Source organism: Pelobates fuscus, chromosome 6 (assembly GCF_036172605.1).
Source record: "Pelobates fuscus isolate aPelFus1 chromosome 6, aPelFus1.pri, whole genome shotgun sequence".
In the NCBI taxonomy this organism is placed as follows: Eukaryota; Metazoa; Chordata; class Amphibia; order Anura; family Pelobatidae; genus Pelobates; species Pelobates fuscus.
Genome location: NC_086322.1, coordinates 277,251,501 through 277,266,480, shown reverse-complemented (window position 1 = coordinate 277,266,480; position 14,980 = coordinate 277,251,501). Strand labels below are relative to the sequence as shown.

Below are 14,980 nucleotides of genomic sequence, written 5' to 3'. Positions count from 1 at the left end.
TGGAATAAACTCAGTGGTGCTTTAGAAATGAAATTGAGCATGATGATGGTTGAGTAATTAGGTTTAGTAAGAACTCACTGTAGACGCTGAAGAGCGTGTATTTGTGCAGTAAATGCAGGAACTTCAAATACAAGTATTTTCTTTTATTTTTTGTTTTCATACATTTTTAAAAATGCATTATCTCTTTAACAGAAAAAATAAGTTATTTCATCGTGACTATGTTTAAGTAACAATACAATATTCTTATATTAAGTTATAATACATGAGAGAATGGAAATGTGATTCAGTAGGTCCAAAATCTGAGTGATGCTCTTCTAAGACTGGTATATTGTTCTTTACTAAAATTGTTACATTTACTAACAAAAGTATTTTTGTATTTTTTTATTTTAAATCACAGCTTATCAACGAACATGTACATGGAGCCAAGATAACACTACAGGTGGAGAACGCCAAGCTTGCTTCTGACGACTTCAAACGCAAGTATGTGCATATCCATTTTATTAACAGTTACGCTCCATATCTCTCTAAAGGTGGACCATAACAAAGACTAAAAAGGCTTGCTTGGTAGTTTTGTATATGGCATGACGCAAAACTGTGTCTGCTAAGAATTTCCGCATTTTATTTGTAATGCCTTTCATTGCAATTCATCCTCGTCCCACATCCGTGATTTAACAGACACATGATCTTTGTATCATTTCTATGGGACAGAGGTGACAAACATGAGTCGATAAAACTCGTTCCCATTATACACCCTTGATGAGTGCTCATACTGACTTGACCAGAATTCTACAAACCTTAACTGGATATGTATTTTCCTTTGTCCTGCTTAAAATTTTAACGGGTTATACCTATCACCATAACCACTTTGGTGTCTTGAAGTGGCTATGGTGCAAGGGCCCTTTATGTGTAAAACTGCATATAACATTGTAGAGGTTATGATGCTACAGTAGTAATAAAAAGTATTTACAAATTTACAACGGTAACATGGCTGCTCACTTTCTAATTATACTAGAACTTTTAAAATCACAATGTTCTATGGGTCTAGTCAGTTAAGTTATACATACAGAGCAGAGTTGGTAGATTATTATAAGATGATGATCAGTTTGGGAATTAAAACAGGATTTAGTTTATCCTTCCGAGTTAAAACAACTGATGATTTGCACTTGGCCACTGGCCAACATATACACGCATAGAGCCAGGTATATAATTTATTGAGGAATTTTACACAGAGATCTGGAATTTAACAGTGTGGTTACAAATGATGAATTAAGGCAATGCTAAAGTCTAAATACAGAGCTGCCTGACACTTTTCAAATGAATACGTTATCTTTATAATAATACATTTTAAAAATGCAAAAAAATCTTTTTTTAATATCTAGGCAGCATCAAGTGGAAAGGGACACGTTCATTTTCAGAGTGGGGGTGTTGTCAGGGGTGAAGACATTTTAGGTGACTTATTGTTTGAAATATGCACCACTAAAATGTAATTTAGAGCAAAACAATGTATCTTATTTCAACAGACTGATTTCTAACCACAATTATTGCAGTTTTAAGACACATTACTGAGAGTATTATTGCTGTGGAGCTCTGCTATGCACTCAGACACACCAACAATATGGAGCTCCTAGAAAAGAGGGACAGTGGGATTTGGGAACACAATAGGGACTGCCGCTGCTAAATAGGGACTCTTCGGAGGCATGAAACAGGAAGTGGAAACAATATTATTATTATTATTATGTTATTATTTATATAGCGCCAAAAAATTCTGCTGCGCTTTACAGTGGGTGGACAAACAGACATGTAGTTGTAACCAGACATGTTGGACACACAGGGCCCTGTGTGCTAGAGGGAGTGGGGTAAAGTGACACTAAAGGTAAGGATAGTATTAGACTAGTGACAGTTGCAAGAGAGGAATCAGTTGGGGGCTATTAACAGTTTAATATATAGGATTTTATGAAGAAGTGGGTTTTTAGTGATTTTTTTGAAGGAGTGGAGACTGGGTGAGCATCTAACGGAGGAGGAAAGTGAGTTCCGAAGGAACGGTGCAGCCCTCGAGAAGTCTTGAAGGCGAGTATCAGAGGTGGGAGTACATAACTGCAAGATTTAGAATAAGAAAATAATCCTAAACTAAAGTCCTAAAATGGTTGACTTTAATAAAGTATTTCACAAGCTTTTTAAGAAGGATTTATGTGCAAAAGCTCCACGACATCATCTACTGCCTGGACCCCTCCTAACATCACTGATACAAAGAATGCACCAGCTAAATTGGATCAGGCTTGTGATCGCACTTATAATGCAAATGGTTGGTTATAAGGCTGACTTACGTGGTACACTATCAACAGCATTAACACATGACAGAATATTAGTAAAATAATAGAGAATATCCAATTAGAAGCAGTACCTATTACTCTGATAAATTAAATTGAATCATTTTTTAAAATTTTCAAATTACATTTTTCTTAAAATAATATATTTTTAAGTAAAAATTTGTAATATTCTTTAAATAGGTGGGGTGATGCAGACATGTCATTAAGAGCTATTGTAAGAGAAAAATATACAGTTATTTATTAGGAAGAAAAAAAAACATATAAGGAAGGCAGATAATAAATAGAGGGACAAGGATTAATTAAATGATGCCCATATTGTTAACCCGAAAGACGCAAGGATTTATCACTAAATATAGGTTCCTCTATGAAGCAGAACGAGTGAGTTATGTCTATAATAATGACACCTACTTATTAAAAATTGCACAAAGTCCCTGATTATGGTATAGCCATATTCATTAGATCACACCACACCAAGACATACTTGGCTAAATAATATTGAATACTAAAGTTAAGAAATTATTATTATCAGCCAGTATGGATGACCTATTTGCTGTGGGCATCAAAAAATATTTTCCCATTAACAAACAGAGTAAAAACGAGCTTGACTTTTCCTATCCAACAAAAAGAAGAGTATAACACGATTCATTTTAAAGATATCTCATAACCAGAACATACTTTCATTTACCAATTGCACCGTTGGGAAGTAGCATGATTGGTGCGTTGTTGACATTGTTAATTTAATTCTGGGATATGGAAGAATTAGATAAAGTGTGTCTTCTATTTCTATTGTCTGTTTAAAACATATATTTGTTTGTGCATAGGTTTGAGACAGAGAAAGCTGTCCGTACCACAATGGAGAGAGATTTGGAGGGTCTGCGTAAAGTGATGGATGATCTCACCATTGTGAGGACCGATCTGGAGATGGAAGTTGAAGGAATGAGGAAAGAGCTCATTTATATGAGAAAGAGCCATGAAGAGGTATTGAGCGTTACCACTCGTCCTTATGTCTAATATTAAAGGGACACTATAGTCACCCAGACCACTTCAGCTCAATGAAGTGGTCTGGGTGGCAGGTCCCTCAGGTTTTAACCCTTAACCGGCGCTGGATTAAGGTAAGCTGCTGCAGGGGTTATAGTTTAGTGAAGAGATGAAAACAGTAATTATTTATGTTTCTGAATGGACAATAAATATTTCAACTTTGGAAACAAATGGTTTAAATATATTACTATCTTTAACGGCTATTGCTCATAATTTCATGTTTATACATATCACTAGTGTTGTAGCGAACCCGAAATTTTCGGTTCGCGAATGGCGAACGCGAACTTCCTCAAATGTTCGCGAACCGGCGAACCGCGCGAACCGCCATTGACTTCAATGTTTCTGAATGGACAATAAATATTTCAACTTTGGAAACAAATGGTTTAAATATATTACTATCTTTAACGGCTATTGCTCATAATTTCATGTTTATACATATCACTAGTGTTGTAGCGAACCCGAAATTTTCGGTTCGCGAATGGCGAACGCGAACTTCCTCAAATGTTCGCGAACCGGCGAACCGCGCGAACCGCCATTGACTTCAATGGGCAGGCGAATTTTAAAACCAACAGGGACTCTTTCTGGCCACAAAAGTGATGGAAAAGTTGTTTCAAGGGGACTAACACCTGGACTGTGGCATGCCGGAGGGGAAAACATGGCAAAACTTCCATGGAAAATTACACAGTTGATGCAGAGTCTGCTTTTAATCCATAAAGGGCAGAAATCACCTAACATTCCTAAATTGTTTGGAATAACGTGCTTTAAAACATCAGGTATGATGTTGTATCGATCAGGTAGTGTAAGGGTTACGCCCGCTTCACAGTGACAGACCAAACTCCCCGTTTAACGCACCGCAAACAGTCCTCTATATACAGAGTAAACATGGCTCCCTCCATATACAGAGTAACATGGCTCCCTCTGTATACCGTGTAAACATGGCTCCCTCTATATACAGAGTAACATGGCTCCCTCTATATACAGTGTAACATGGCTCCCCTCTATATACAGAGTAACATGGCTCCCCTCTATATACAGTGTAAACATGGCTCCTCTCTATATACAGAGTAACATGGCTCCCCTCTATATACAGTCTAAACACGGCTCCCCTCTATATACAGAGTAACATGGCTCCCCTCTATATACAGTGTAAACATGGCTCCTCTCTATATACAGAGTAACATGGCTCCCCTCTATATACAGTCTAAACACGGCTCCTCTCTATATACAGAGTAACATGGCTCCCTCTATATACAGTGTAACATGGCTCCCCTCTATATACAGAGTAACATGGCTTCCCTCTATATACCGTGTAAACATGGCTCCCTCTATATACAGAATAACATGGCTTCCCTCTATATACCGTGTAAACATGGCTACCCTCTGTATATAGAGGGAGCCATGTTACTCTGTATATAGAGGGAGCCATGTTTCCACTGTATATATAGTGTAACATGGCTCTCCTCTATATACAGAGTAACATGGCTCCCCTCTATATACAGTGTAAACATGGCTCCTCTCTATATACAGAGTAACATGGCTCCCCTCTATACAGGGGCGTACCTGGAGCATTTGGCACCCGGGGTGGATCCTTTATTTGGCACCCCCCATCCCAACTTTGAAATGTAAAAAACAGCTGCAATTTTTTTTAAATGTATGTTTATGCAGTATGTGTATAGTGTGTAAAGTGTGTGTATATTGTGTGTATAGTGAGTGTGTATAGTGTGTACAGTGTGTGTATATTGTGTGTATAGTGAGTGTGTATAGTGTGTGTGTATAGTGTGTATAGTGTGTGCAGTGTGTGTATAGAGTGTGTATAGTGTGTGTATGCAGTGTGTGTAGAGTGTGTGCATAGTGTATGCAGTGTGTGCAGTGTGTGCATAGTGTGTACAGTGTGTGTGTATAGTGTGTGTATAGTGTGTGTAGTGTGTGTATAATGTGTGCAGTGTGTGCAGTGTGTGCAGTGTGTATGTAGTGTGTGTATAGTGTGTGCATAGTGTATGCAGTGTGTGCATAGTGTGTACAGTGTATGTGTGTAGTGTGTGTAGTGTGTGTATAGTGTGTATAGTGTGTGCAGTGTGTGTATAGTGTGTATGCAGTGTGTGTATAGTGTGTATGCAGTGTGTGTATAGTGTATGCAGTGTGTGTATAGTGTGTGCAGTGTGTGTATAGTTAGTGCAGTGTGTGTATAGTGTATGCAGTGTGTGCAGTGTGTATGCAGTGTGTGTAGAGTGTGTATAGTGTATGCAGTGTGTGTATAGTGTGTGTATAGAGTGTGCAGTGTGTGTATAGTGTGTGCAGTGTGTATAGTGTGTGCAGTGTGTATGCAGTGTGTGTAGTGTGTGTATGCAGTGTGTGTAGTGTGTGTGTGCATAGTGTGTACAGTGTGTGTATAGTGTGTGTATAGAGTGTGCAGTGTGTGTATAGTGTGTGCATAGTGTGTGTATGCAGTGTGTGTAGTGTGTGTGTATAGTGTGTGCATATTGTATGCAGTGTGTGCAGTGTGTGCATAGTGTGTACAGTGCATGTGTATATTGTGTGTATAGTGTGTGTAGTGTGTGTATAATGTGTGCAGTGTGTGCAGTGTGTATGTAGTGTGTGTGTATAGTGTGTGCATAGTGTATGCAGTGTGTGCATAGTGTGTACATGTGTGTGTGTGTAGTGTGTGTAGTGTGTGTATAGTGTGTGCAGTGTGTGTATAGTGTGTATGCAGTGTGTGTATAGTGTGTATGCAGTGTGTGTATAGTTGTATGCAGCATGTGTATAGTGTGTGCAGTGTGTGTATAGTTAGTGCAGTGTGTGTATAGTGTATGCAGTGTGTGCAGGGTGTATGCAGTGTGTGTAGAGTGTGTATAGTGTATGCAGTGTGTGTATAGTGTGTGTATAGAGTGTGCAGTGTGTGTATAGTGTGTGCAGTGTGTATGCAGTGTGTGTAGTGTGTGTATGCAGTGTGTGTAGTGTGTGTGTGCATAGTGTGTACAGTGTGTGTATAGTGTGTACAGTGTGTGTGTGTATATTGTGTGTATATTGTGTGTAGTGTGTGTATAGTGTGTGCAGTGTGTGTATAGTGTATGCAGTGTGTGTCCCCAAGCCCCTAGTCACACAGCCAAATAAAAAAGCCCCTACCTACCCCCCTCACCCTAAAAAATAGTGAAGGGGGAATAAAATTACTACCCTGTAAAGTAAAATTCAACTTACTATTCAACGTCTTCTTCTTCTAAAATCTTCATTTTTTTAGCCCCAAAAAAGGGCAAATAAAAAGCCATCATACCCGTCGAACTTAAAAATAAAATAAAAAACCCGAGCACAAAAAAAAATTAATCCATCTTCACCCATGGAGGGCTCCGTGTCAGTGTTTATCAGGGATCCTTAGGATAGGTGTCAATCCATATCTGCCAAGTGACCCTATGTAGGGGGAACAGTCCCTATTCTGCTCTGTGTCAGTGTCTGGAGGGAGTATCTGCAGTAACACAGAGTGTCTGGGGGGAGTATCTGCAGTAACACAGGGTGTCTGGAGGGAGTATCTGCAGTAACACAGAGTGTACTTGTAACATTTATATGCACAAAAAAAATGAAAAATAAAAATTGAAAAAAATAAATAAAATGGTTGCAGCTTCCGAATTAATCTAAAATGGATGCTGTCCAGTAGGTGGGAGGGTCTGCTAGGGAGGGTGTGCTGCTGATTGGCTGTAATGTGTCTGCTGACTGTGAGGTACAGGGTCAAAGTTTACTCAATGATGACGAATAGGGGGCGGACCGAACACCGCATGTGTTCGCCCGCGGTGGCGGACGCGAACATGCTATGTTCGCCGGGAACTATTCGCCGGCGAACAGTTCGGTACATCACTACATATCACATGTATTATATATGATATTGTCTCATGCAATGACATTGTATAATTGCCTTTGGAATTGTATGTTTCATTATTTATGAGACTTTATATTTTTTATTTTTTATTTTAAAAATAGGACATGAAGATAGCTCAAGGACAGAAGAGAAGTTCATCAGTCAACGTGGAGGTTGATGCTGCCCCAGCATCGGATCTCAGCAAAATTATTGGTGATATGAGGAAAGAATTTGAAGCCATTATTGAAAAGAACCGCCAGGAAGTTGCAGAGTCATACAAACAACAGGTATATTTAATAAATTGCTTGTGTTATGTAAAGTAAAGATAGAGGGAGTCAAAGGAGTTCAGGTGCAAAGGACCAAAGGGTCAAATATCGCATCTAGACAGGAATTCTCTAGAACATTTTCTTGTATTCAATAAACTGCAAACTTTGCTTCAAATTATCTAGTTTATTTTAACTTTTAGGCATTGATCTAATTGAGCTGTAAAAATAGCTGAGTTTGGGTATTTTTTTTCCAAGTTCCCAAGCATTGGTTCATCCCTTGGTTAGTTATTAACAATGTTTAAAAGTAATTATCTATGTATTATTTGTAGCTCTGTCCCATTGATCATATTACCATGTGTACCTATCCCTTATTCAAATCACAGCTCATTGACATTTACTAAAGCATATTTAAGTCAGGTGTTATATGCTTAAAATAGTAACAAAGGTACAGGACTGACCAAGCCCTGCAATTGATTTTAATTAACGATTACTGTAACTGCCCTTTAAATGCCAGATGGATGGGTATTTTCATATATAATTACCCATGTTGACTTGCAATTAAAATACATAAAATTCCAATCTTAAAAAAAAATAATTAAAATATTAAAATATATGTATCAGGAACATGGTCTTACTGGGCTAAACACCATTTGTGTAGTTGTAAACCATCTTGGGCAGATGCTACATTCTACTTGCCAACTTTGCCCTTTGGTCATTTAAAAGTTTGTTGTAGGTCATACATTTCGATGTATTTGATGTTCTTTTTAAGTCTGACTCATCCATACTGTATAAATAGCCTTATCTTCAATGGTAAACTAGTTGGTTAGTTTTCATTTATGTTAATCAGGGCTCATATACTACTAGACAGGTCTAAAATAATTTCTACTTGCCACAGCTGAATTTCCATTTACCAACGGCTATTGGGCAAGTGGAAATAGTGTGTCCTGTCTGAATTTTTAATTGTATTTTATAGACTATCAATAATACTGCAGGATTCACATAGAACTTTGTGAGAAATACTAACACACCTTTAATGTTAGAGCAGTCTCCTGCAATTTTATATGTATGACCCACCAACCCCACGCTGCGCTGGTCACGACCAAGATCATCAATCATTCCCTGGCTGAGATAATCATTTCTGGGGATCCCAACTGATCCATTGCTTCTCCATAGAGATGCATCGGGGGTCTGCTTCAAATATGTGGCAAACGCTGTGCTGTGACAATCAGCAAAAGTCAATCCTGCAACAATTGCTAGACCGTAATAGGAAGCACTTATATTGACTGTGTGAGTGGCAGTCCATAGAGGTGTCCTTAGGGACATATGTAAGCACAAAGAGATGGATTACCAATTAAGTGGCATAGGCTACTGCCTAGCTTCTGGGCACTATGAGAGAGACCTTAACTGGCAAGAAGACCAATAGATCTGCCTGGTCTGCATTGTACTTCATTACAATACCGAGAGAGCGTGGTGATCTGCAACTCTTTTAAGCTCTTTCAGGTCCTGGCTCTTCTCAATGAGTCAGATTGGCTGTAGCCAACTCTCCATGTCATTGGCTGAATGCCAAGACTGCAAGGGAGCTCTTAAAGTGATCTCCACCTGATAAAGGGCCATAGGCTCCCCCAACGTATAACCATGGAACCGAAATATGTGCCCTCCACTGGACCACCCGGGAGAATAAGCCTCATGTCAAAAGCAGAATTGGGACCACAATCAGCCACCACATACTCCTTCTCCATAGACACAACACTCAGCCACCATACACAATTGCTTACACACACACACACACACACACACACACACATCACTCAGCTGTTTAATTCACAGACTAGTGCATAGGGATCTAGAAGTGAGCCCAATTTAACAGCATGCCTAGGGCCAAGCTCTGTACTGTTTACCAAAACCGTTTCATTAATCTAATGTTGTGTGTTGTTTAGAGTGTTCCATTAAGTAGACAATAAATTATGTTTCATTGCCCAGTTACCTACTCTAACAGTAGGTCTTTTTTTGCAGTCAACAACTGTAGCTCAAGAGGTAAACATGAACACTGAAGCTTTGCAAGCTAACAGGAATCAGATTAAAGACCTAAAACGTTCACTACAAACCTTGGAGATTGACTTACAAGCAGAAATCAGTAAGGTAAAGCAATCTATATACAGTAATCTATGCATGAAATGTATGCTTCATTCTAGTTTGGCAAGCTTGATATGCACCAATGTTCCAAGCAAACATGCTGTAATAAAAAATAAAAAATAACTAATACTATAAGAATAATAAAAGTTTTTTTTTGCTTTATTGATTGAAGTAATGTTTCTGACTATCTATTTTAGATTGTTTTCTTTGGTTGTAAAGTAATAATGTTTTTTTTTTTATTACCTTTTTTCTTTAGAAAAATGCGCTTGAAATCACACTAAATGATACCCAGACTCATTCCTCAGACCAGCTCCAGAATATCCAGACAATTATATGCCAGGTGGAGGCTGAATTGAGCAAAGTGAGGAATGATATCGAACGACAGAGCAGTGAATATAAAATACTTCTTGATATCAAGAGCCGTTTGGAGAACGAGATTGCTACCTACCGAAAACTAATAGAAGGCAAAAACAGGTATGTAGAGACACAGATACAGTTATAATATTCATCCCGTTGTGTAGGCATCTGCAGAACTTTATGTCAATAGCAAGGACTCACTACTGAGATTTAAACATTACTTATAAACTAGTACTGTTATTATAAACATACAACAAACAAAACAAAAGTGAGATGGATTTTAGGTCATTAGGAGATCATTTGTGTCCATAAAATAGGTTGATAATACATGTCTTCCTCGTAGCAGTATTATTTCACATGACCCGCTGGTCTGTTTTCTGCCGGTCACCTACATCTTTAGTTTTGTCATGCCTTGGTGAATTATGTCCAGTCACAGGACCACAGATGGAACCATGTCTTGTCACAGTCAAACAGTTTGCCTATCCTAAGTATTAAGACAGATACTGCTGCGTTTGTACCCAGGCGTTCTTCGTTTCCTAAATTTCAGGGTGCAATGGCATACAGCAGCACTATAATGCATTCTACCAAAATCAAAATAGGTTTTTTATAGGGTCACCTTTGTCTCACAAGTTCTTGTGAAGTTGGCATTCTGTTTAACTGTATTGTTAGTGACACTTACAGCCACCATTGTCCTTGTAAAATAGTCTGTCTGTTTTCTTTTCTGTGCATGACAGAAGAGGCAATCTAACGACGATTCTTGTTTTATTCTTTTGTGCCCAAATTTTCTGTTGATATATAATACAGCTTCTAATAACTAAGTAATTAACTGTGCAATCCGTATATGCCTTCGAAACAATATGACCAATCCCGTTATAAATTTCCCTTTCTCTTTTGCTACACCTCTACTTGGAAAGACACGAGGCCTGATGCTTGACAAAGACCCTTGGGTGGAGTCGAAATGTTGCTGCAATAAATCACCTTGACTTTTACTTTGGTGTTGCGGCTCCTTATTGTTTTTTATGCTATTAAGTCTAGTCTGGTCAAAGTCAAAAGCCTCAACTGATGGAGATAAATGGCTTATAAGATGAAGAGCCCACTGACATATCAACATTCAGTTCCCAGACTCCAATTCTTGAAACTATTAGTATTATGAATTGCTCTTGCCAGTGGGTTGATAATATAATAATAGTAAACCTGTCCGCCATGTCTACTATGGTACTAGAACTTATTAAAGACATGAAAATAAGAATGTGTGTCTACTTATGCATTTGAGCATTCCATTGCAGCCACGCAGTGCACTTAAATTTTCTTCCACAATAAGGCCCAGGTAAATAATTATAGTGAATGGTGTGCCTATAATGGACATTGCTGGTGTTTGTACCTGTCAATTCAACTTTGTAATTTAACAGACCTTTACAAAACTCATGAGTCAAAAACAAAATAAACTAACAGTTGTTATGCTCTTTTTATTTCAGCATAGACTCTTCAAATTCAGAAGGTAATTTAGTAAATGTTATGTATATTTCTAATTTTGCATTTTATATACTCAAATGTCTGAAGCATGAGTTGTCATGTGGCTTTCAGTTACCATTTTTAAGGTCCATTTCATAGTATTAATTAGTTAGTATGTATTTGTAACTATTACCTAGGAATCTACTTTCATTGCTCCCATATCCCAAGGTATTAGGTGACTTTTTTTGTGTGTGACTTTGAGTTTGGTATTAAGAACACATCAACAAATCAAATCACGTGGGGCCCAGTCCATCCCAACAAAGTCTACACACCATGAAATCATCAGTATATGAAGACTGACTTCATGTCTATCAACTCATAATGATAATATCAAATTATTTAACAATTAAGGGTACAGTTAGATCTGACTCAATGTGTCCTAAAATTATAGTTAACATGAAAGATGATGGTTTAGCCATTGCACCAGTAGAAAAGAAAATGAGCGATGCAGAAAATTATGTTCAAATTTATTAAATAATTTACAAAACATTTTATTTTAAATGTTAGGAAAGCATAACTCAGTTAGCATGGAATACCCTTTTCAAGATTTGTCCATCTTAGCTGGCTCGTTACCGAACCTCACAATATATATATATTTTTTTTAATTTTGTTTCTTCTAGACTCAAGTCGGAAGGTTAGAACAATAGTGCGAGATGTTGTAAATGGAAGAGTGGTCTCCACCACAATGTCTGAGATACCTAAGAAGCTGTGATTGCGATGATGATGATGATCCTAAACAGAATTGGAAAAGTGAAGATGTGGCATGCTTCATATCGCAATCTGGCGATGAATAACGTTTACATGTGCCAATATTTATCACTAATGTACAGTTGGATGATTTATGAGTTTTCACACTTTTAACGACATATTTATTAAGGAAGTTCAAGGGAAGCTAAGTCAGCGCAGTTATTACAGTCAATGCTTTTCTGATATTGTTATAAATGAGAATAGTTTATGTGTCAGCGTCATTCATACATTGACACAAAGTGTTAGACAATAACTCTGAAAATGTGATTGTCAAAAATACTGTGATGCCATTCAAACTTGAGACAATGAACAAGTCATCAGAGAACTCTATCAGTATACAGGTAGATACTTAGTATTTATGGCAAGGTAGGAAAGTATTACTTTTACATAAAACATGAAAATACACCATTACACAATTACAGCTTCCATCTACAGCTGAATTAGCTAACTTTGAACTTATGTGACATGTTTGTTGTTTTTTTTTTCTTTTCTGTCTCTTATCTTATTTACATTACTGGCTATTATTTAACATTCATGGATATGGGGATACCTGGAAACCTATTTCATATACTGTATGAGGGAGGGACGGGCAAATGTGAGCTGCTCAACTATAACAGTTGGAGAATATTAAAAAAAAAAATGGGTTTTCCATTAGTTTCTTATCGGTTTTGTTTCTTTGTTTGTTTGTTTTTGTGGAGCTAAATGCCACTCTCCCAACTTGAAGATGAACATCAGTAATTAGATGCCAAGACTCCAAGAGTGACTTCATGATTAATCAGGTGTGGATGTGTGTCATGGATTCATTATGTATTTAATTTCCAAAGGTATAATATTTTTTTCATATTGTGATATTAAGATAATGATTCCCAACCAAGATAGAACAGAATTACATAATAGTTTTAGGGAAAAAAAACCTTTCAATGTAGTATCAGTAACACTTTGTACCGTGGGACCCAGCTGCCAGTGTGACCAGTTGCAACACCCATATTTTTATGCAGTATACATTTAAACCTCTGCCATTGAAAATGAGCATTTTAGACATTACCAATATATAGTTTGTTAAGATACTGATTTTAATATTTATGAACACAGTATCATTAATCTTGTCGGAGGTCAGAGCTTGGGTTAGGGGCTTAAGATTATGGGAGAGTTAAGGTTAGGAAACCATTATGACATTGATAAGAAAACACATACAACATCCATGACACACATCTACATCTGACTCGTAATGAGGGGTTGAGGGGGCTTAGCATTAAGGTAGCTTAGTAGGTACATACCTAAAGACTTACAATAATTACAGACTGCAGCTCCCTGAACGAAGGAATGCCCCAACCCCAGATCCTCTTTAAAGGACCACTGTAGTGCCAGGAAAACATACTCATTTTCTTGGCTCTATATGGTCCTTGGGTTCCCCTCACCCTCAGGGCCCCCTCCCGCCGGGCTCTAGGGGGAGGAAGGGGTTAATCCCTTACCTTTTTTCCAGCGCCGGGTTCCCTCGGTGCTGGAGACTTTCCTCCTCCTTTCCTGTCATCGGCTGAATGCGCATGCGCGGCACGAGCCGTGCGCGCATTCAGCCAGTCTCATAGGAAAGCATTCTCAATGCTTTCCTATGGACGCTGGCGTCTTCTCTGAAACAGCTATATTTACAGCAGAAAGGGTTAAAACTAGAGGGACATTGCACCCAGACCACTTCATTAAGCGGAATTGGTCTGGGTGCCTATAGTGGTCCTTTAATCCCGTATGGGTACAATACAGTACAATGCACATCCTTTTTCAGGGCAACCTCTTATTTACATCTGTTAAATAATACATTATCATTATCATCTTCTTATATTATTTTCTTATATAACAGCAACATTTTAGCTAGATTTTCTAATGTAGAGATTTTTAAAGTGAATTTCAGGCATCCCATACAATGTCCAAATCTTGATGATCTTATTTCTGACAAATAACCAAAGATGTATTTTTTTACCTGTTTTCCCCATACCCTTTTAATTTTTAAGCCAAGGGACAAATGTTTACTATTTATGTTTATTGTATTAAAGTATCTATCTAGACAAAGAATGAGGTTTTTCATTGGCTAGAAAGCCAGACAGATATTATACATTTATACATCCAAGTTGATAAAAATGTGAACTAGCAGGATATTCTTTTAAAATGGTTATATATAATGGGAAAGTGGTATTTGTGTTTGGGAACCAAATAACCAAATATATATTAGATAATACATATCTATAACACATACTAACATTCATATGATCAAATTTTAGAGTTGAACAAAGATCGATTGCTAGGTTTTAACTTGAGTGGGAATATTTGTTGGGAATATTTATAGAGATGATCATTAGCGGTTTGTGTAATAGTTAAATGAGTTGAAGAATTATATACATTTTATGTATTTATTTTTCTGCTACTTTTAGTTTTTTATAAAAGAAAAAATCGCAGGCACTTACTGTGATCCACAACGTTTTGACCTGTAGGTCGAAACGTTACAGATCCATTAAAGATGCTTTAAACGTATCACAGTGAGTGCCTGAGATTTTTTTTCTTTTATGTATATTCTATGGGGTATGCTGACCCCTACTCAGTTAGCACCCTGTGATTTTTGTGATTGAGTGCAACCCTCTTTTCTCTTTTTGATACTTTTAGTTTTTTGGACTGAATGTCTGCAGAACCGTATACGTGCATGATTCACATTTTATCAACGCAACCTTATTGGCAGGTAGGACAGACAAGAATACATTACTACATTACTA

The 14,980-nt window shown here is 37.6% G+C and overlaps 1 protein-coding gene across 1 annotated transcript in view; it reads left to right on the top strand.

Annotated features, from left to right (window-relative positions):
* The window catches only part of LOC134565837 (keratin, type I cytoskeletal 19-like), a 29,977-nt gene extending 15,361 nt beyond the window's left edge, over positions 1-14,616 (top strand). Inside the window, exons 2-7 of the mRNA XM_063425503.1 lie at positions 398-480; positions 3,149-3,305; positions 7,332-7,496; positions 9,489-9,614; positions 9,865-10,103; positions 12,105-14,616. Coding sequence (XP_063281573.1) covers positions 398-480; positions 3,149-3,305; positions 7,332-7,496; positions 9,489-9,614; positions 9,865-10,103; positions 12,105-12,189 — 855 coding nt within the window. The 3' untranslated portion in view covers positions 12,190-14,616. The remainder of the gene's footprint in view (positions 1-397; positions 481-3,148; positions 3,306-7,331; positions 7,497-9,488; positions 9,615-9,864; positions 10,104-12,104) is intronic.
* The last annotated feature ends 364 nt before the right edge of the window (positions 14,617-14,980 follow it).